The 22,132-nt window shown below is 38.9% G+C and overlaps 1 protein-coding gene across 8 annotated transcripts in view; it reads left to right on the top strand.

Moving 5' to 3' along the window:
* Positions 1-22,132, top strand: part of atp11c (ATPase phospholipid transporting 11C) — a 41,532-nt gene that overhangs the window by 13,387 nt on the left and 6,013 nt on the right. For all 8 annotated transcript variants that reach the window (XM_040015132.1, XM_040015129.1, XM_040015130.1 and 5 more), the window contains exons 2-28: positions 3,438-3,557; positions 4,928-5,017; positions 9,582-9,662; positions 11,230-11,337; positions 12,080-12,208; positions 12,643-12,731; positions 13,272-13,322; positions 13,736-13,800; positions 13,891-13,972; positions 14,060-14,210; positions 14,780-14,977; positions 15,508-15,678; positions 16,105-16,313; positions 16,474-16,545; positions 16,647-16,720; positions 16,828-16,931; positions 17,038-17,219; positions 18,004-18,270; positions 18,403-18,574; positions 18,698-18,800; positions 18,904-19,049; positions 19,851-19,910; positions 20,553-20,680; positions 21,196-21,331; positions 21,418-21,483; positions 21,648-21,751; positions 21,885-22,041. In XM_040015132.1, the coding sequence (XP_039871066.1) occupies positions 3,438-3,557; positions 4,928-5,017; positions 9,582-9,662; positions 11,230-11,337; positions 12,080-12,208; positions 12,643-12,731; positions 13,272-13,322; positions 13,736-13,800; positions 13,891-13,972; positions 14,060-14,210; positions 14,780-14,977; positions 15,508-15,678; positions 16,105-16,313; positions 16,474-16,545; positions 16,647-16,720; positions 16,828-16,931; positions 17,038-17,219; positions 18,004-18,270; positions 18,403-18,574; positions 18,698-18,800; positions 18,904-19,049; positions 19,851-19,910; positions 20,553-20,680; positions 21,196-21,331; positions 21,418-21,483; positions 21,648-21,751; positions 21,885-22,041 (3,315 nt within the window). The remainder of the gene's footprint in view (positions 1-3,437; positions 3,558-4,927; positions 5,018-9,581; positions 9,663-11,229; positions 11,338-12,079; positions 12,209-12,642; positions 12,732-13,271; positions 13,323-13,735; positions 13,801-13,890; positions 13,973-14,059; positions 14,211-14,779; positions 14,978-15,507; positions 15,679-16,104; positions 16,314-16,473; positions 16,546-16,646; positions 16,721-16,827; positions 16,932-17,037; positions 17,220-18,003; positions 18,271-18,402; positions 18,575-18,697; positions 18,801-18,903; positions 19,050-19,850; positions 19,911-20,552; positions 20,681-21,195; positions 21,332-21,417; positions 21,484-21,647; positions 21,752-21,884; positions 22,042-22,132) is intronic.

Raw genomic sequence — 22,132 nt, forward strand, 5'->3', positions numbered from 1 at the left:
TTTAATTATTTACAGTCACAGTATTAGCAGAACAACTTATGCTTGAACAGAAAATATAGCTATTTTTAAAACATGTGGCTAGAGTCCTCATTTGGACGATGAAATGAAATGACTACAGCACGCAAGCGTATTTTCTGACACTCTTTCTGTGTGTCTTCTTTGTGTCAGTGTCTGATATTTTTTGCTTATGCAATGACATTTGAAAGTAGGCATTCATCATTGTTTTTTGTTTTAAAAATAATTTGGCTTGTGAAAATGAAGTACTTGTTCACAATATCAAGAGTTTATGATTAATCCCAGAGATGAATCGCCTGTCTGTCTGGCAAGTAGTGCTTTCTGTTGTGGTTGTATAGAGTGGTCATTTTCTTTCTTTTTTTTTTTTTTTTTATTTTTATTTTTTTTATTAATGTTAATGTGCATAATTGTACATAAATACAAGGGGACTAAACAAAGACATGTACATTTGGACTATGCGTCAAATATAGTAATTTGATATTGGTTACATACATTAAATTGAAAGTACACTGAAAACCACTGTCAGCTGTGTATTATATATGAGTTTTCTGAAGAATATAGTGCTGTAAGACTAAGTATCTGACAGCCCGAGGTAGTTTCACTTCTGCCATTATTGAGTATCCAACCCAACGCCCAGTTGAAGTGATTGATTGGTGAGTGTGTACTACTTTGAAATGAGAGCACTGTGATTCCAGCAGGAAACTAAATCTGTATGCCAGGTTTCCTATAATCAGTTAAATTCACTAGTTATCCAACGTATGAGTACAGTATAAAAATAAGTTGACTAAGCTCCTCCATAGAGAATCATAGAACCTGCTGATTTTAAAAATTACAACACTTGATATTGGCATCATATTGGTAGTAATACAGTATGTTGTCGTTGATAATTTGTTTCACTTCTACATCAAAGAATGGCACATTGCAGTATGTAGCTTGTTTAACGGCAGATAAGCTTAACAGAAAAGGTATTACATAAATCTCCTCTACTCTATCTTGTGATACAGTTTGTGCAAACCGAGCTAAAGTCCAAAAGGTTTCATGGTTTACTTTGTTTTATGTTTCTGAAAATGTCAAAACTTCTAGATCATTAAGCATAAAATATTTCATTGATCTACTATTAATTTTTAACTTAAAGATCACAAGCCATGTTTATTCTTCAAATTATTGTCGTTTAGCAATGATGCATTGGGATAAATACCCATAGCATGTTTGTTAATGGTTAAACCTAAAAACTCTGTTAGGTTTCTGAGAAACCACGCATCAATCACAATCCAGGCCAAAGATGGAAAAGTTGCCGGCGTCATTAAGAAGGCAGATTTAGTTGGTTGACCAGTTGCTGGGTGACTGGGGGTTTTGCTTTATGAGGTGTTGTTTGTTTGCAGTTCATACATCAAAAACTGTTCCGTAAGCTACATTTTTCTGACATACTGTTTGATTAAGATGAGATACAAGTTAAGATTGGACATAATGTAAAGGCTGGTTGTTCTTGATTGAGAATCCTAGCTGCACACAAAAAAATGCCACAGTCTATCAGTATATTTGGCTTTTTGCATGGTGCAATACCTTTTTTCTATTGGTTACAAATGGAAATGTCAAAATATGAAATGGGGAAAGAAGCAGTTAACAACTGTCTCTTATATTTTGACAACTGTTAAAGTAGTAACTAAAGCCACTAAGGCTCTCCAAATCATTTTGGCTCTGAATTTAAAAGTTTTCACAAACTCTAAATACTCTTGACATTACACATCCTCATCGTGTTGTTAAAGCTCTCAGTGGAAAGCCTAACTTTTTAACATGGGAAAGAAAATATTCAGGTATACAAATAATATAAGTATAACTTAAATGGTCAACAGTTTGTTTATTGTAATAGGGTTAATTATTTACAGTCAACAGAGTCAGGCTAATCTCTCTATAGTGAGATGGGAATATCCTTGAAGATAAGAAAGATGTGAATTGGAAGCAAGTATTGTTGTAGGTCTGGCTAATGCATTGTACTGGCTTTGTTTCCAGCCCTTGTAGCTGTCCACCTAATGGCTTGGCCAATACTTTTAGGTCACACTTGGCATTCTGGGGACAAAAAAATTGAGATTGGACTCTGTTTTGATTTTGGATAGACCAATTTCCTTTTCAGTGATAATGAATCATCACTCTTGGCACTGATCTTTTCTGTATTTAACGGAATGGATATTGGCTAGATATTTCCTTGAACAATAATAAAGTTGCAAAATCAGTTCTGTAACTCTCTAGGGAACAGTGTAGTGACATATTTAACAAACCTTAAATAAAATAATGTTCACTGTGTGTGGGAGATGTGTAGTCATGGTCTTCTTTTTTTTTCCACACAGAGAAGAATAAACCGTTGTCCTACCTGACAATTTATCACTTTGATTTCTCATGTGAGTTTCCTTTTTTGGGTTGGTATTTACAGTTGCTCTTGAGATTTATGTAAGGTGAGCACCATGGAAGTTATGACAACAACCTGGCTTCTGTGCATTGTTTGATTTACCTTATGTGCCTTTATCATTTTGGCAGGACACGGTATACCTCTGGTTTCTGAGCAGGTTCCTCAAATGTTTTCTCTTTCAAATATTAAATTAACACACACATCCACATTAGAGTGCATACTGCATTAGAACAAAAATCCAAAAATCTAAGCTGTATATAAAAGATGCAACATCCCCCAAGTGTCAAGTTTGGCATTTGAAAATTTGGAAATCCACTTTTTTTTCCCTTTTTTTTTTTGCTTTATCTGCTAAAGTTTGAAATGTCTAGCTACCTAGTTTATAAGGTGCTTCACTCACTTTGATATTAAACGGGTTGCTATTGGTAACAACTGGACCCAATGGAGTTGTGTGGATATATGAGAAAATGCAGGTTTTGGCCTCTCTGTTTTCACTTGATTAATTTTTTTAACTTTTTTTTTTTTAAACTGTATTGAACATTTTGACACTATGACAAACATAACAGAAAGTGCACATGCATTTATATAATCTGAAAATAAATTTCACCTTATTTTGAAATCTCTTGAAGATTCTGGCCCTTATTGAATTTTTATCTAGCCATTTTACAATATATTGTCCAGTGCCCAACAGTTTTCCACTTTTCAAATCTTCATTTTCTGATTCACAGTCGAAACTTTAATCTCATAATTATATGGCTGGAATTTAGGCATAATTAGACTGCCTCTGTCTGCAACTATTAAAGAATGTGCAATCTTTTTAAATTTGTATTAGATCATGGGTAAAATTTGGACTTTTCCCCCCCAACAAATTCATGACTATTGTATGGTGCACACTTGATTTTGTTAGAAGTACCCGAATTGGTTCAGTATTTAAATGACAGGAAGAAGAGTGAATTACTAACATGTCCTGTTCCTTTTTTTCTCTCCTCTATTTATCTTAACCTCCATCCCTCCTCTCTAGTTTGGTGGTGAGGACAGAAGAGTAGGCAGTAGGACTATCTATGTTGGTCATCGGCCGTGTCCTGCCAATGAAGTTTTCATCCCACCCAAGTTCTGCGATAACAGGATTGTGTCCTCGAAGGTAAAAACATCACACTCCCATGCATTTGCCAGGGCTCCAGTCTGGCAATGCACCAAGACTTTTGTTTGTTCCTAAGCTTGTGTTATGTTTTATCTACCTGTAGGCAGTTTTTTTTATTTAACACTTGCAAAATGAACTCTTGAACAGTCATCAGCATTCCAGTGGCTTCCTTCCTTTGTTTCCTGTTCCGACTGCTTCTCCTCATACTTGTCTTGGCTCCCAATGGAAGGCGATTATTTGTCTGTCAGTGAAGCACAGACTGTGGCAAGGAAATACATGGCTGCTATTAATGTACTGGAACGGTGGGCAATTCAGGCTTCCCCTGGGCTCTGACTACAACCCCCCTCCTTCACCACCCAAGTCTTACTCTACCTGTTAGTTCTGTGTCAACAGCAGGCTTGGGAAAGTACTGACTGACTGGCTTTGAATATCTAAGATGAAAGTGATCAGGGGAAGCAAGTGAAGTGATAATAAAATGGCTCTAGGATTTATAGTGATGCAGAGCATCTCAGCGAGGAAGGGTCAATCTATTGGTTTCTGCCAGTATGTCAGGGTAAGCAATCTTTAATTACCCCAGCTGCAGTGTTTATTCTCCCTTGTGCCTCTGCTCTTCCTGTTTCTTTCCAGCAGTGTCCAATCTCTGCCTCTTCTCTCATGTTCTCATTGCACCTGCCCCCTCCATCCTCTCTTTCTCGTTGCTTTCACTCTCTTTACTTCTTAGCGAAATGAGATATCCATTCTGCTCGTGTGGCATTTCAACACTATCCCCATGCACTCCACAAAAAGGGCTTTATTCTTGTTTCTGTGCAAAGCTGTGTAGACGTGCTTTGTTATTGACACAAGGTTACCAGCGGGGTATTGTTGAGAGGTCTCTCAGGGAGTTTTGCAGATAAGTGTTGCTTCAGCGCCGATGATATCAACAGTCATGGCCACTTAAAAAAAAAAGAAAGAAGAAAACACAAAAACAGTCACCCACCTCGTAAGTGCATTGACTCTGCATTCAAGGGTAGCCAAATATAAGAGATGCATATCTAATCTGAATCAGTGGAATACCTGTGGTCCCCCAAGGCCTGTCTCCCTAGTTGGTGCAAAGAACAGAGACTATAAGCTATTGAAGTTGCCTTCTTAGTTTCCTTCCCCAGCTCAAACAGAATAAACAAATACAGGACTGTGGATATTGAATGTCTCTAATCTCTCTTCCTTTGCCAAGCCTTTCTTTAACTTCCCTGAGTCTGGTTACAAAACATGGTAGAGTAGAAAAACCACAGAGCGCAGAGCAACAAAGAAAGTCCACATGCAGTTTTTTCCATTTTTTTTTTCCTGTGATTTCATGTTTTTACATATGTGCTTCCTCTTTTCTCCCCCAACAGTATACAGTATGGAACTTTCTACCAAAGAACCTGTTTGAACAATTTAGAAGAATTGCCAATTTCTACTTCCTTATCATCTTCCTGGTGCAGGTAAGGGCAAGCTTTGTCTGTATGCCAACTCAAACAGTGATAAGTGATATGATCTTTTTAAAATAAGGACTTCGTGGGTGCCTCTTGTTTATTTGATGGTGTTAATTTGTAGTCAGGTCCTCCATATGAAGGCTAGTTTCGGGCCGCATTATGTTTTTTTTTTTTTAAATTAAGTCTGAATAGATCAGTGTAAGTGATCGACATGCTGACTGTGTTGCCCGCATTAAAAAAGGGGTGTGAGAAACTACATCCATGTGCATGTAGCCATAACAGGTGTGCAATAGTAACAGGAAAAGTGTGTGTGCAATTATATCAGATGTGAAACTGCTCTACCTTATTTCCTTACTGGGCGTGTTCATTTGCGTGAACTGCAGAAAGTCAAAAAAGCCTCTGTTTTGAAGCAAGTTTATATTGAAGGCACACTGATCAGTACAATTGGTCATGTTTAAATGCCTTGCTTTACTACGCTCCCTTACACCCTGCTCAGGTTATAGCGTTATGCACAGTCTGTCATTTAATCCTGTTTATAACTTTCAAAGAACATGAAAAATTCAGCATTATGGCAAGTCATCAGCAGTTTAATTCAACTAACTCATTCATCCAAGACCTGGTCTCACATGGTTTTCAAGTAAAACGGAAAGAAATTTGAATAGTTGAAAGTTGCTTCTCACTTTGTCTGAGAAGCCCATTTTAACAGGTTTGTAGTACTCTCATGCTAATCCCTGAATTTCTTTTTGTGTCACTGTTTCCTTGGTTTGTCTTGTCCGTGCTTAATTACTGGAAACTGAACTGGTTGAGGACGCTAACTAATAGACTTCAGCTGTACTCTTAAGTGACTCCTCTCTTCTCTGAAGATTTGTTATATACATCTGCTTTTGCTCTTCCATTACCTCTTCCTAATGATCCATTTTTGTGGTCCATGGAAATGGAAACTAACTGGTTTCCTTTTAGCGATAACCTAAACTATGGCAGCAAAGGAGCCTTCTAGTGTAAACAGGTGCTCGTTTTAGACCTTGTCAAGAAGGAAGTCCTTTCTCTCGTCATGGACTCTGAGCTTCTGTTCCCAGAAACCCAATGTTTCAGTGTCAGAAATTAAATTAATCTCAAACAATATCACATTAAGTGTAATATTCATTTCCCCCAGCCTTTCTTCTCTAAGTTGTCTGGATTAATTCTATATTATATATATTATTCTGTATTCTGTCTTAGCTAATGCGTATGAATGCTGATTTTTTTTTATTTTTATTGTATGGAATTAATGTGAGAAGAATCAATGTATGTATGTGAATACACGGGCGACCGTGGCTCAGGGGGTTGGGAATCACATCTGTAACTGGAAGGTCGCTGGTTCGATCCCTGGGCTCTCTGTCCTGGTCGTTGTGTCCTTGGGCAAGACACTTTACCCTACTTGCCTACTGGTGTTGGCCAGAGGGGCCGATGGCGCGATATGGCAGCCTCGCTTCTGTCAGTCTGCCCCAGGGCAGCTGTGGCTACAACTGTAGCTGCCTCCACCAGTGTATGAATGTGAGAGTGAATGAATAGTGGTATTGTAAAGCGCTTTGGGTGCCTTGAAAAGCGCTATATAAATCCAATCCATTATTATATGAGGAATTTCTACCTGTGATGTGTTCATTTTACAATGTTTGTGTGTGAATAAATGTATATGTGTGCGTGTGTGTGAGCTTGCGGATGTTATGTATGAGTCAGTGGGTGTCCTGGGTGTTTACCCAAGCTGCAGTGTGGTTGGCATTTCTCCACTAATCCAGTTTCACTTGAGGGGTTCCTTATCCTAACCACTCAGTCTTTCCTATGCAGCTTGCTATTATATTAGATAGTGTGAAACAGGTACACAGATTGTGCGCTCATTTTGCACTTGCATCTTACAGACAGAAATAAACCTTCACATTTCCCCCGAGAGGCTTAATGCAAATACTCTACCAACAACTAAATGTCATGCATCCTCCAACTCTGTTCTATCCTCCTTTTGTCTCACATTGTCATTTGGGGTCTTTCTTTCTGTCTTTCTGTCTCACATAACCTCCAATTCGCTGCAGCGCTGCACTGCTGACGTCAGCAGCCAGGAAGCCCTCTGTACATCTGAGTGCCACAAATAGACACAGGCTGATAAAAAAGCACCACTCTCCTATAAATAGCCCTGCGTGTCTTTGCTTGAATTTGATTGAATGGGAATAGAGCACTGTGAGAGAGTGGGAGAAATGGTGTTGAGAGGGTGAGAGAGAAGGAGAGACCGAGGAGGGTGGAAAAAAAAAAAAGAGAGGACGAAGGGGTGGGAGGATGCGAGGACCCACTGCTTTGGGACCCCGGGGAACTGCTGTCTGTCGCTCACTCTGACACACTTCCCGGCTCAGATGAAGGGCTTTCTGCTGCCCCTTCTGCTGCTGTGATATCACACCAGCACATCAGCAGCAGTACACTCTTATTGCTGTGATTTTTTTTTTCTTTTTTTTGGCTTTGCATTTGGTGCAGTGGAGGCAAGTGTGTATAAAGTTGGTGGCGGTTGTTCTTAATGGGTGCAGATGAATTGATAAAAGGTTGAGTATATGAATGTTTTATTTTTCTTAGGAGTAGCTGTGTATATAGTGACGTTCTGCTATACTTAAATTGCCACTGAGCCATTGCTGTTGTATAAGTAGAGGCACTCGTGCTTTCCAAAAATGTTCCAAGAATTTGTCCATGATATTCCTGACAATGGATACGTTGTGCTGAGTGAGATCAAACTGCATGTATGTTCAGAAACCACCTGGGGCTACACAACCTTGATGTTTTTAAATCACCAAAACAAGGAAGCACCACTTAGTGGTTTTAGTATTAATTTTTTAATTATAGCTAAACAGCAAAAATAGTTTAAGCAGGTTTAATATAGATGCATTAAATTTCAGTAAAAAACCCGTCTGTTCCAAAAATGGAGGCTGTCCTAGATACAGCTATGTCTTCGAGGCCTGTCAAGTGATTTGAAATTGTATTATAGTGTGGGATTAAGGTTGTTTTGTGTGGGTTTTGTTGATGAACAGATAAAATGCCACCATCAGCTCTTTCTTTTTTAGTCCTCTATTGAACAGTGGCTAAGGATAAATCAAAATCAAACAACTCTGAGGCTGAAAGTTGGCTTTGTAAAGCATTTTCTTTATACTGTGGTAAACCTTTGCTGGGTTTTGCCATCTGGCTGCTGCATCAGAGAGACGTTAGTTTCTATTTTTCTTTCTGTGATCAGACAAATCTAAATCCAGTCATGTGAACAAGAGGTGATGGACATTAAAGGGGCCCTATTATACTCATTTTCAACTCCATATTTTTAATACTGATCTGTACTAGTTTAGCATTTCATGATTCAAAGCTCAAAATAACTTGCAATCTTATACTGGGCATTGGTGCAAATCCTTAGGTTACCCACTATCTCAAACAAGCCGATTTAGCTCATCTGCCTTTAGGGGTCACCTTCTCTTTAGTCCAGTTCTCATTGGCTGCTTTTCTCAACAGACACTTTCATGACTGTGTAGCTATCTAGTCTTAAGATCTAAAGATTCTTGAAAGTATACCCCCAAATACTCTTGAATGATTGCTGGCTCTCCAACACATCAGGCCACTGCGGCAATATTAATACTTTTGTCTCACCAGAATAGCTACAAACATAATGCACTACTCTAAATCTTCAAATGGTGGAGGTGAACTTGTCTGTCTCTGCTTTGTAATTGATTTATCCTTTAATGAACTGTAATCACAGTAAGGTTCGGATGGATTTCTAGTGCACTGCCCTTGTACTTTTATGCTGCCATTTTTATTTAATTTTCAGTTCAAGTGCAGTTGAGGAACACTGGAGACTGCATCAAAACATATCCTACTTGAGCCGATGTCTATCTGACACTTTGTAATGCTCCTGGTCAGAATATGAATGAGCTGGATGTGCTGTAACATCCAGTCTGGCTCATGGGGAGCCCAACTGCATTCTGCAGGATCAGAAATGCAAGCGTAAATCCTTCTGATAGGTTTAGTTGACATAAACACAAAGAGCTTTCTGTTTGCTGAGATTTTAGCTGGGTGCCTTGTGAGCCACTGCTCTTAAGCTGGATGTTTACCTGATCCTCACATTCTTATTACATACATGACTTATAAATGCAAAAACCAAGTCTGATCCCCATACTCTACCTCTAGATTCTCTCACGAAATCCTCAGGCAGGTAAGGTCGGTTTGTCAAAGCTTTCTGCTGGCCCTCTTCCATGCCTTGGCAGAGACACAGTAGTGTTGGAATGCCTGCAGATTAAGCACTCTATCCCTGGCTCACTTGATTAAAAGTTCCGTGGTCCAGAACCTCCTTCTCTCCCCTCCAAAATGTAAATGTCTCCCTTGTGTTCCCTACTGATGAACAAATATGGGAAGTAGTAGAAAAGGACTACACCCTGCATTTAGAGGGCCTGCCTCATCATGCGAACAGTTACCACACATTGCTGCTGTAGGAGGACTCTGTAGTGATGTATGTAACAGAAAAAGCATATGTTTATTGCTGAGCGTTAACATTGCGTTTCTCTTTTTTTCTTCTTCCTATTAGGTGATAGTGGATACCCCCACCAGCCCAGTCACCAGTGGCCTACCATTATTTTTTGTGATTACAGTAACTGCTATCAAGCAGGTAAGATATGTTCCTAATGAGAGTAAGTTTTGGTAGCAGTCACTTTATTGTGATTTTTTTTTATATTTTTTTTAAATAGCCATGTCTTATTGTCCTCCTTCTCTGTATAACACAGCCCCCCTTTCTTCATAACTGCCTTGGTGTGATTTTTGTATAAAGTACGTGCCTAATGCTCTCTTGGGTTTTGTATTAATGTGCTCTGCTGGTGAATTCTGATTGGGGTGTAGATGAAATAGCCTCTAGGGGAGTGTTAGCAAATGAAGAGAGAGAGAGTCTATTTCAGAGGTACAAATTATCAAGGGGAGTATCTGTTTCTTTGACTCTATTGCTTCCCTGTCCCAGCTTTAGATGTATTGTTTTAAGATTGGCTTTTTAGTTAGTCTACAGCTGCGGCTTTGAAATGCACAATAATGGGTGGATTTCCTTACAATAATATATGGTTTGCACTGATAACACATGTCCGTGTTCATTCATGGTAGTGCTGTTAGTATATTTTTTCACACTGGTTTATACTGTGGAGTTCTGTGAACAAGGCTCAGGCAGTTCCTCCACACATAAAGACGGTGAATGAGATGGTGAAGATAAGGTGTTACTCATGCTTAAATAGGTCTTTCCTCTCGGGCTGTATACTTCCTGCCAGAAAGTTTGGAAAAATAATTTCAAACTGACTTTTGAACTAAACTGAGTCCAGGATGAAGGAGAGGGATGATCCTATTAATGCAAACTGAGTGTGGCAAAGCACTGGCAACAGAAAAGGACGATATAACACATGGAAAAGAATAACGAGAAGCCCGTTAAGAACTAAATGATTCTCGATAACCTTATATAAAATGTTCATGTATTTAAGTGAAATTTTTGTTTAACAGAGACCAAGACCTCACATTTTTGGTTGTGTGAACTCATTTATATGGCAGATGCTTCATTATTGTTTGTATTTTTGACTGAATAATTATATGGATAATAATAATAATAGGAATAAGAATCTTTGCATCACTAAACCAGACTTGATCCTCCTATTATCCTGTAATCCTGCTTTTTGGCTCACACTCAGCCTTGGCACACATTTTGGTTTACCCCTCTATTCTCATCTCCTCCGTATCCATCACTATCTTAGAGACCTCATAAAGTCCACACTTGGTTTTGTGGCTCTTGCTGCTGCAGCCTTTGAAATTATCTTTTTACCTGACTCAGTATTATTTCATTTTATACTGTTTCTCTGCACTGCTGGACAATCACCATCTCATTCTGCTGCTGTAGGCACTTCTATACGCAATGATGACATGCTGGATGTGGAAATTTAATTGTATGAATTGACATTCATGTTTTATACTCTTCCATGGAAATGACGGATGCCGCTTGTAGTCTGCTGAAACTTCTTTCAGCATTAAGAAGCCGTAAAACATTCAGGGCACACCCCTTAGTTTGACAGCTAGTGCTGTACTGTGTGCCTTTTTATTCTGACATCAGTTATAACTGTCAGTGTCCCATAGGTACAGATGTCACGGAAAAGGTTTCTACTTTTTGTTGTGCTAAGCAATGCTATTCTGATTTTGATATATTGCCACAGGGATATGAGGACTGGCTGCGGCACAAGGCTGACAATGAGGTGAATAAGTACCGAGTGACAGTGCTTGAAGATGGCCGGAGGATACAAAAAGAGAGTGAGAAGATCAAGGTACTTTGTAGCAGCAGATGCATCCTAGCTGAAGTGAAAAATAAAATAATTCCTCCAATATATATGCAGAGAAAGGCTGCTGGCAGCTATACAGGACTTTTTGGGATATATGCACAAGGGAGAACATAGTCTCCTGAGCTGATCTGATGATCAGACATGTTTGTAAAGGCAACTTATTTATCCAGTGCATTCTACTTTAAAGACCTATAGTTGGCTGGCTCACTTTAAGTAGCTTTCAGGATTTTAAAATGAACAAATTTTGTATTTGGTCATCTTTTATTTATTTATTTATTTAACTTTATTACGGTAGAGATCTGCTCGTACAGCTGACACCACTCGGCATACAGCTGTCAATACCAAAGCTTTGTTATGTGTTCTTTATGCGTTGTATAAAACAGCTGTTCCCAGCACAGGAGCCAACATAAGCTTACTGCTAGCTACTTTTGCTAAAATAAACATTTAAAATACAGGCAGGTTTTTGTCACTGCTTGGCAGTCCAAACCTGAGCTCAAAGAAGATTATGGATTGTTCTTGTTTTCACTTTTAGTATCTGGGTTTTTACTCACTGATCACAACAACTTCACAGGGACCTGGCAGTCATATGTATTTATAAGTCTTCTTAGTGATAAAAGTAATTTAAAGTTGTTTGAACTTCTGCCATTCATCCTGTGCGCGATTCTTCTGAAAAGAGGGAGAAAGCACACCGTGTCTTCACAAATGGTCTTTGGTTGTGTTTCTCCAGGTGGGAGATGTTTTGGAGGTGGAGGAAGACGAGACCTTTCCCTGTGATTTAATATTGCTGCAGTCTAGCCGAGATGATGGCACATGTTTTGTTACCACAGCAAGTCTGGATGGAGAATCGAATCATAAAGTAAGATAAGTGTATTACTTTTCAATCGTTTTGCATAGAAGAATTTGAATTAAAAGTAGTTCCAGATGGAGTTATAGTTGATATGCGTTCATTTGATTAATATTAGGTAATAAGAGAGGAGGAGTGGATGTAGAAGAACAGTAAAGAATGCATTTGCACTTGCCTAGATACATGTTAAAATAATTGTGTAGTTATAATTCAGGGAATCTTGATTTATTTTCATTGAATGCTGGTCTCACTTTAAAGAGGTTTCACTTTTGTTTAGTTGCCAAAAATTGTGTTCCTGTCTGTTTGTGCTCGAGTGTATTGGTATTTTTTCCTTCTTAATTTTCCGTTTTGTGTGTGAGTGAGAAGCAGTGGAAGTTAAAGCGATCAATGACCTAAGTTGGTCACAGCTCATGCTTTTTCTCGGTCTGCCTCTTCTACTTGTCCAGACACACTACACAGTGCCAGACACAGAGCGCGATGTGGAATCTCTCAACGCCACCATTGAGTGCGAACAGCCACAGCCTGACCTTTACAAGTAGGCAATCATCATGTGGTCCCAACGGATTTACACTACAAGCATGTGGTGCCTGTGATCTGCTGAGGAGTGGATTAACTTAATGCCAGATTTAAAAAAATGTCTTCAATGAGTCTGATATTAACATGCAGATTGTTAAAAAAAAAAAAATGTTTCTGCAAGCCATAGTGCATTTATGGGATAATAACTTGGTCTCTCCAAGACGAACTTAATTCTTACTTAAGTGTAGTTCTATGTCTAAAGACAATATGTCTATATAGGTCAACTTTGGGGCAAGCAGTGAAACTATTATAATTTAAAATCATACCTGAAGATGAAGGTGTGAATATTCCGAGCTAATGAAAGTGACAATATAGCTGACTACAAGTATTAGGCAGTACTCTAAACTTCTAGATTTTAAGGTCAGTGAATATTTAGCTTTGAGTAATTAATGAACTCAGAAAAGATTCGAATACCTCAAGTTCAGATCTCTTCCACTCTTAACACAATAGTTGCTCACAAATCACTTCATCCGTTTGAGCATATGCCGTTGTGTTCCAGGTTTGTCGGTCGTATGCACATCTACAAAAACAATGAGGAGCCTTCGCTAAGGTGAGAGCACTCGTGTCCAACCAAGTCTGCATAGTTTAAAGAAACAAAATCTAAACAGTTGTTTATTTGTTTCCCTTTACATAACCAGCAAATCATTATTTCATTGATCCTTTATAGCAGACAAGCATTAAAATAAAAACAGACTGGCAGGGATTTAGCCACTGCTTCCAAAGCACTCCCACAGGCATTTATCATTGACTGCTTGTAATGACCATATAAACAAATGCCAGTGTCCTTCTCAAGAACACTGGAACTGGTGTGAGCCCAGACTGCAGGCATACTGTGTACTGTCACTGCGTATATTAGAGTGGATGCCAGCTTCCCTGCCAGGTTTCCATTTAGAGGATAGAGGGGTGTGGATTCCACAGCAACTGTATGACTAAATAGGTGGATCTACTGATGTGATTGTGCAGGTCACTGGGCCCAGAAAACCTCCTGCTGAAAGGAGCAACTTTAAAGAACACTCAAAGCATCTGTGGTAAGTCAATAATAGCTTTTTTACTGGTACCATATTAAAGATGGCTCGATATCTTAAAGACTGATGTCTTTTCTTATTTTCTTTTTTAAGGTGTTGCAGTTTACACCGGCATGGAGACAAAGATGGCTCTTAACTACCAAGGAAAATCTCAGAAACGCTCTGTTGTGGAAAAGTAAGTTTACAGGGGAAAAACAATATGTATAAAACAAGTCTAAAAAATACATTTGATACTCACTAATTTGAGTTTTTATGTCTACAGGTCTATCAATGCCTTCCTTTTGGTTTACCTTTGCATATTAGTGAGCAAGGCCTTAGTGTGTACTACACTTAAGTATGTATGGCAGAGCAAGCCTGGACAGGATGAGCCCTGGTACAACGAGAAAACTCTGAAAGAAAAGGAAACCAATCTGGTGAGTTTGCATTTTAGAAAACTAATGAAAACAAACATTATAGGAAAAAAAAAAGGAAAAGTGACTGAGGAAAATAAAACATGTCTAAAGCAGAACTAGAAGAACAGCTGTTGCAAGAAAAATGGCTAATATGGCTTGTTAGATAAGTTTCATCATACTGTTATTGTGTACTACATACATACATACTGAGGCCTATGTTAATTCAATAGTAATTATTATAATCCTTAAAGGGCTGCTGAGGGAACTCTATACATAGTTTTAAAGTTCTTATAAAATGAGCAAAATGGCCACTGTTGCCATATGATGTAGTCCGTTTCATGTCATCTGTTAACCTTCTGCTTTAGCCCGCATTCAACATTGTGACTGCCATTTCCTCATTTTTGTTGCAAGTATAAACAGTGACGTCTAGGACTGCAGAATGGTTTCTTAGAATTGCTTAGGTTATGGAGAAAATGATGCAAACCGCAACTCACTCTTTCTCTCTCTATACATATATACAGTGTGTATATATATCTCTCTCTATATATGTGTAAATATATTATGTGCCTCTTTGTTTTTTTTACCAACAGTACCTTAACATGTTCACCGACTTCCTGTCCTTCATGGTGCTCTTCAACTTCATCATTCCAGTGTCCATGTATGTGACCGTTGAAATGCAGAAGTTTTTGGGATCGTTTTTCATATCCTGGGATAAAGATTTCTTTGACAGTGAAATTGAGGAAGGGGCACTGGTCAACACCTCGGACCTCAATGAAGAGCTGGGACAGGTCAGAAATATCTGTCATTATGCTTTCTGTAAACTCTGCATTTCTTTGTCCAAAAATTTTCAATTATATTAACTAAATTCCTCTATTGTTTATAAAAACTCTAAAGCTTTTCCTGAACATTTCATCTCCAGCATCTCTGAACGATGTCCAGATGTAATCTGTAGAACAATCACTAGCACTATGATGTAGTTTTCCATCCAAACAAGTTTATATTTTATACTGAATTTTGTGTATTTTAAAAAGCAAAACTTCTACCCGAGACTAATGTAAGTGCTTCTTTAAAATGAATTCTCCTTGTTTCATTTTTATTATGGCACTGCTGACTTAAAGGGCGCTGCCATAGATCAGTCACACTTGGTTTGCCAGATGATTATTTGAGTTAAAGGTGATGCTCCGTTAAACTGATTAATGCAGTGTAATTTCCTCCAGGAAGTAATTGCCTAATATTATTGTTGGAGGCTTTTAAACGAGAAACTGAATTCTTATGGTTTTGGAAGTGTGTGTCATTTTTATTTTCATGTTGGCTGTAGGTGGAGTACGTCTTCACAGACAAGACGGGGACCCTAACTCAGAATAACATGGAGTTCATAGAGTGCTGCATTGATGGCCACCAATACAAGTACAGGGATGCGAGCTCGGAAGTGGACGGATTCTGCGTTACAGATGGACCTATGAACACAGTACAACAGAAAGCTGGCAGGGTGAGTGTTGTGGTGTCCCGCCATCTGTTGTAAAAGTCATACAAGGATTAACATATGGCCATTACATAGCTCGATGCCCAGAAAGGCCCTTTATTGGTCACCCTGGTACATTCTCCTTGACATGTCGACATATGCGCTATAACATAGCGGAGGGAAGGAGCTGCATGCTCCTGACACGAGTGCTTGATAACACTTCACAGACTATTGCACTTAATTACTTGTGCTGATAAGGGGTCAGTTTGGTTATAAATTCTAGGCGTTATCCAAACTCCAGCTACTGTATATAGCTCCTTGTTTGGTTGTTAATAATTAAGTAAAAAAAAGATTTGTGAATTTATTTTAAGGTTTATGAATGAATTTTCTACTTGTAAAGCCCTACATTTTTTTTTTTAACAGTATTAAGCCACGTTTACGTAATTTTCATAGGAAAGGGAAGAGCTGTTTCTGCGTGCCCTGTGCCTGTGCCACACAGTCCAGGTAAAGGAGTCTACAGAGCAGGGTCAAGGTCAAGATGGACGGATAGACCAGGTGGATGGATTAATGGTAGATGGACAAGTGGTCCCTCCACTGCAGGAGCAGAGGGGCTTTATAGCCTCCTCACCTGATGAGATTGCTTTGGTCCAGGGTGCAATGAGGTAAGAGGTTGGGTGTCATGACTCAGTGATTTCAGATGGCTATTTGACAAGCACACAGTTGGAATTGATCAACCTAAGGAAAATGTAACTGGTATAATTTCGTTATAATATTTATTGAGAACATAAAAGCCATCTGTGTTTTGATTTGTCTCGATCTCAGGTACGGCTTCACATTTCTTGGCCTCGAAAGTAAAACCATGAAAATTCTCAACAGGACAAATGACGTTGAAATGTAAGTTAGTCATTTCTTGGAATGTCTTTTCTTTTTTTAAAATCTCAGTTATTGTTTGTATTTAAATTACATCTTTTATTTCCTCTGTGTACATCCTTTAGGTATGAATTGCTTCATGTGTTGAACTTTGACCCAGTCAGAAGGCGAATGAGTGTAATCGTCAGATCAATATCAGGTGAGCTTAAGGTTACTGTCAACGTTATTGGAATGCTAATAAAATAGCGTTGGCCAGCACATCCCTGATGCTGGGCGTCTGTATAATAGTGTGTTTTTCGTGCCCAGGTGAAACACTGCTTTTTTGTAAGGGAGCCGACTCCTCCATCTTCCCCCGAGTCAAACAGGAGGAAGTTGAAAAGATACGCATGCATGTGGAGCGTAATGCAACAGTACGTGGTGGAAAACATCTCGTTTTCCTAAATTTCCAACTGTTGGAATGATTTCATTGCATAACATTTTGTCTTTTATAACATCAGCTGCTATTTTACTGTTTAGGATGGTTACCGGACACTGTGTGTGGCCTACAAACATCTTACCGCTGAGGAGTATGACCAGGTAGATTCAGGATTAAGGGAAGCTAGACTGGCTCTGCAGGACAGAGAGGAGAAGCTCATGGCTGTTTACAACCAAGTGGAGACTGGAATGAATCTAATTGGAGCTACTGCTGTTGAAGATCGGTGGGTGCTCACACAAAATGTATAACTGTGCTGCTCTTAATTGTGAAACTGCTGTGTTGAAACCCCAAATATGTTGATTCTGTTCATCTGGATGTAGTTTTTTGTGTTGAAACCTGCTGAATATCCTTAAATCTGCATACTTGTGCTGTTCTTGCCCCTTAATAAACATCAGTGCCAAAAGGAAGAGGAGTGAGTGCAAAAGCACAAAAAGGAGTGCAAAAGCCTGTGTTGAGCATATCACCAAGCCTTGTCTGGACTTGCTCTTTGTTATGTTGCTGCAATGAGTTAATTCCTCCCTTTGGGGATGTTTTAAATGTCATCAACTGTCACTTTTTTCACCATGTATGACTTTGGCTTTCTATTTTCATCTGATTAGTTTGATATCAGCTAAAAGCCCTTCTTTTTAGAGCGTTTTAATTTAAGCTCACACTGCCATCTTCTGGTTAAGTTGTGACCTACAATCAAAGATTCCAGCTTTTAAAAATAGACTGCATAAATTGCAAAAGTTTAGGTCTAAAACACATGCATTGCCTATAACAAAGGAAGTAAACATATTCCCGAATCACCATTTATTCATCATTTAATACACAAACACTCACACTTTTAAAGGACCACGCCTTCCCAAACCATTATGACATGAAATTTGGTAATTTAGCTTAGCTTTTTTTTTGTTTTGGTTTTTTTTGTTTGGTTTTTTTAAACACATGTATATAAACTATACATAATTGTAGGCATTCTTGCTGCTAGTAGTCATAATGATCCTTTTCTATTTATTATTCTACAGTCTTCAAGAGGAGGCAGCAGAGACTATGGAGGCTCTGCAGGGAGCAGGTATTAAAGTGTGGGTCTTAACAGGAGACAAGATGGAGACGGCCAAATCCACCTGCTATGCTTGCAGATTGTTCAAGAGGAACACAGAGCTGTTGGAGCTAACAGTGCGTACTCTAGAGTCTCCAGGAAAAAGGCGTGAGGACCGACTGCATGACCTCTTGCTCGAGTACCACAAGAAAACTGTACAGGATGCACCACCAGCAAAGACACGTGTTGCCAGGTTGGCACCTTAGATTACAAAAGCCTGTGTGCTATGTACTTTTTGGCTTTTTATTAGGGGGTGGTGAGGCAATAGTTAAAAAAAAAAAAACATTAGTAATGATTAAACTATTTTGTCTACTCTGTATTGCAGGAATTGGTCCAGCCAGGATTATGGTTTTATAGTAGATGGAGCCACTCTGTCGATGGTGCTCAACTCATCCTCTGAAAACAACTTACATGACTATAAGGACCTATTTCTGCAGATATGTCAAAACTGCACGTCTGTGCTCTGCTGCCGCATGGCTCCCTTACAAAAGGCACAGGTCAGAACAGTGATTTAATAAGCTGAGAAATAAAACTGAATTCTTTCTATTGATTTCTTTCACAGTGAAAGATTATTTCTGATTTTATTCAGCTGTTGTGCCTCTGTATCAATCTATCTATAGATAGTTAAAATGGTGAAGAACTCCAAAGGCAGCCCAATCACCCTTTCCATTGGAGATGGAGCCAATGATGTCAGCATGATTTTGGAAGCTCATGTAGGCATTGGTAAGAAATGTGATGCTGAAGCTGATTTAACCATCTTTAATTACTCTTCTATGTGTAGTGGAGTGCAGAAATGTGTAATTTGTTTTGGGCCTTGGTGTTTCAGGCATTAAGGGGAAAGAGGGTCGACAGGCGGTGAGGAACAGTGATTATGCCATCCCCAAACTGAAGCACCTCAAGAAACTTTTGTTGGGACATGGGCATCTCTACTATGTTCGCATTGCACACCTGGTGCAGTATTTCTTTTATAAGGTAAGTGGAGATTCTGTGTCCAGGAGCACTAGGAGCACCCACTAGAGCCTGACAGATATATTGTTTGACTGATATTAGCTTTTTGCTGATATGTCAGTATCAGCATAACATGACCATAATATGGGTCTCAATGTTTTCCACCAGTTGTAACTTCCCCTTTGTGAAAACACATGTTTGGAATGCTACAAACACAACGATCAGGTGCTCAGAATGTAAATGACTAATCAGCATCTTGATTTGGAAATAAAACAAGTTAATGTTTAACCTGCATGGTTACATTTTGTCAGATAAAAAAGGTTTGTGATATATGTGGGCATTTCGTGTGCCTGAATGAAAAGAAATATTGACCCATACGTTGGATTTTTAAATCAGTAAATACCAGTTTCAATCTTAAAAATCCTATATTGGTCAACATCTAGTACCCACCAAAAGCCATTTGGTATCTTTACACTGGTGCAGTGGTTAGCACCGTCACCTCACAACAAGAAGATCCTGTGTTTGGATCCACTGGCTGACTGGAGTTTGCATGTTCTCCCTGCTTGTGCGTGGCCTCTCACTGTATACATTGGCTTTCCCACAATCTAAATTGGCAGGTGTGAACGTGAGCACGAGCGATTGTCTCTTTTTGTCAGTCTAGCCATAGACCGACAACCTTTAGCTCCACCGCAATCCTGAATCCTGGATAAGCAGAAGGAAATGGATGGATACACACACGCTCATACACATATAGTCTTACATGCGAGACTGATTTTTTAGGTTGAACTCTGTATGACCCTGTTTTCATTCTCTGTTCGCCTGCAGAATCTTTGCTTCATCTTACCACAGTTTTTGTACCAGTTCTTCTGCGGCTGTTCCCAGCAAGTAAGTATATCTAATTGAGGTTCAAAGACATTCTGAACATGAAAGGAAGTAGTGTTTCCTAAAATCACACCTCTGTGTGCTCCCGGTTGCTCAGCTCTTGTCCTCACAATCCCCTTTCCTCACTGTCCCTGGGATGTATGCACTTTGTTATCGTCATACAATAGAAATAGGCAAAACTCATGCCGGTCATGTTGTGCCACCACGAATACACCATGACACAATATGGATATTTTGGAATCCTGGTGGCATTTGTTTGTTTTCCTAGTCTTAGAAAAAAAAAAATTAAAATAGGGGAAAAATCTTATGGAAATTCTTTTGAGCACAAGGATTCATTTTATTATTATTATGACATCTGTCATCCTTTTTAAGATCACCGAGTGATTATATTTTTGTGTGGAAGGTGAAGGTGATTTTCTTTTCTTTTTTTTTTTTTTTTTTTTTTGGTTTCCCCATCATGCCACTGGTCTCTGATATAGATCTTTCACAAGCACATGAAAGATGTATATAAGCTTGCTCATGACGTGCTCTGTGCTCAAGTTATGGTTGTGTGTATGAGTTGTGTCCTCTCTGTGATATTAACCCCTCCTCCTCCTTACCAACCCTTCCCTCGTCAACCTTTCCTCCTGCTCCCATCCTCCCCAGCCCCTGTATGATGCGGCCTATCTGACGATGTACAACATCTGCTTCACCTCTATGCCCATCCTGGCTTACAGTCTTTTCGAACAGCATATTTCCATTGAGATGCTCCTGGAAAATGCTACCCTCTACAGGTAAACTGGGATATAAAAGTAGATGTGCTTGTTATGTTCTGTCCTTTCATCAAAAATCCCACATTAATGGAGATTAGGAGATTCTTTTCTTAGGTTTTAAATCTAGACTTGGAAGGATTTCTGTGTCTGTGCAACACTTCACTATTTAAAGAATTGGTAACACTATCCGGAGACTAATGTGTTTATTTTGAATTTAGGTACAGAATTATATTGTATACTTTTACTATACAATACAATATTGTTACTAAATAAAGTCCTGGTTTGGGTTCAGGCGTAATTTAAAAGTAAAAAAAAAACTAAAAATAAATATTTAATGAACAGGTTACAAAGTTCTTCTGGTGAAGTTGAGTTAACTAATTTTGATGGTAGCTCATTTGTATTTACACAGTAACTTTTTTTGGCCACCATTAATATGTTATATAATGGTGTTGTCCTTTTGTGTGATAAACAGGAAATGTTACACAAAGACACAGTAAGTAAATAAATTTGTTAATTTTCCTCTTTCAAATCTTTAGACAGATCGGTAAGAACGCCATGTTACGGTGGGGACCATTTCTCTACTGGACATTACTGGGAGTCTTCCACGGCTTGGTCTTCTTCTTTGGTGTTTGGTTTTTGTTCAGCAACCCAGCCCTGCAGGATAATGGCCAGGTTTGATTTAAATCCACTTCTAAACAGGTTTCATATCTACAGTCTCCTAACTACAACTGCTGATTGTTTTATTGTTTTGACTCTAGGCTTTTGGGAACTGGTCATATGGAACGATTGTATTCACCATCCTTGTTTTCACTGTAACACTAAAGGTAAGCTCTACCCCTGTTTATTTTGACATTTATAAAACGTCTATCATTAGAGTGGACATATGAGTTTGAAGCAGATATTTTGTTAGTCATGTCTTTTGCAAAGTTCTTTTATATGTTTTTTTTTTAAAAGATCTCTTACTACTTTCTTTTCTCCAACATTCTAGTTGGCTCTGGATACACGGCACTGGACATGGATAAACCACTTTGTGATATGGGGTTCCCTGGCTTTCTATGTGTTTTTCAGCTTCTTCTGGGGAGGAGTAATATGGTTAGAATTCAACTGAGGATTAAAAAAAACAAAAAAACAAATCTTATTGTAGTCATTTTAGTTGGCCTTTTCATTCTAGTCAAACATGTATCTCCTCCAGACAGTATAAACTGAAGTGTCATCTCTCCCCCAGGCCTTTCCTGAGACAGCAACGGTTATACTTTGTGTTTGCCAACATGCTGAGCTCGGTGTCAGCCTGGCTGGTCATCATCGTGCTCATCCTGCTCAGCCTATTGCCAGAAATCCTCTACGTGGTGCTCCGCAAGCCCCGCGGCCCTTACGCTCGACAGGTAGTGCTATAACTCTCTCTCTCCGTCTCCCTCTCTCTTTTCTCCCCCTCTCTTTCTCTCTCTCCCTTCCCTTTATTCGTTCTTTTCTAAT

The sequence above is a fragment of the Simochromis diagramma genome, unplaced genomic scaffold, assembly GCF_900408965.1.
Source record: "Simochromis diagramma unplaced genomic scaffold, fSimDia1.1 OVJJ01000685.1, whole genome shotgun sequence".
NCBI classification, from domain to species: Eukaryota; Metazoa; Chordata; class Actinopteri; order Cichliformes; family Cichlidae; genus Simochromis; species Simochromis diagramma.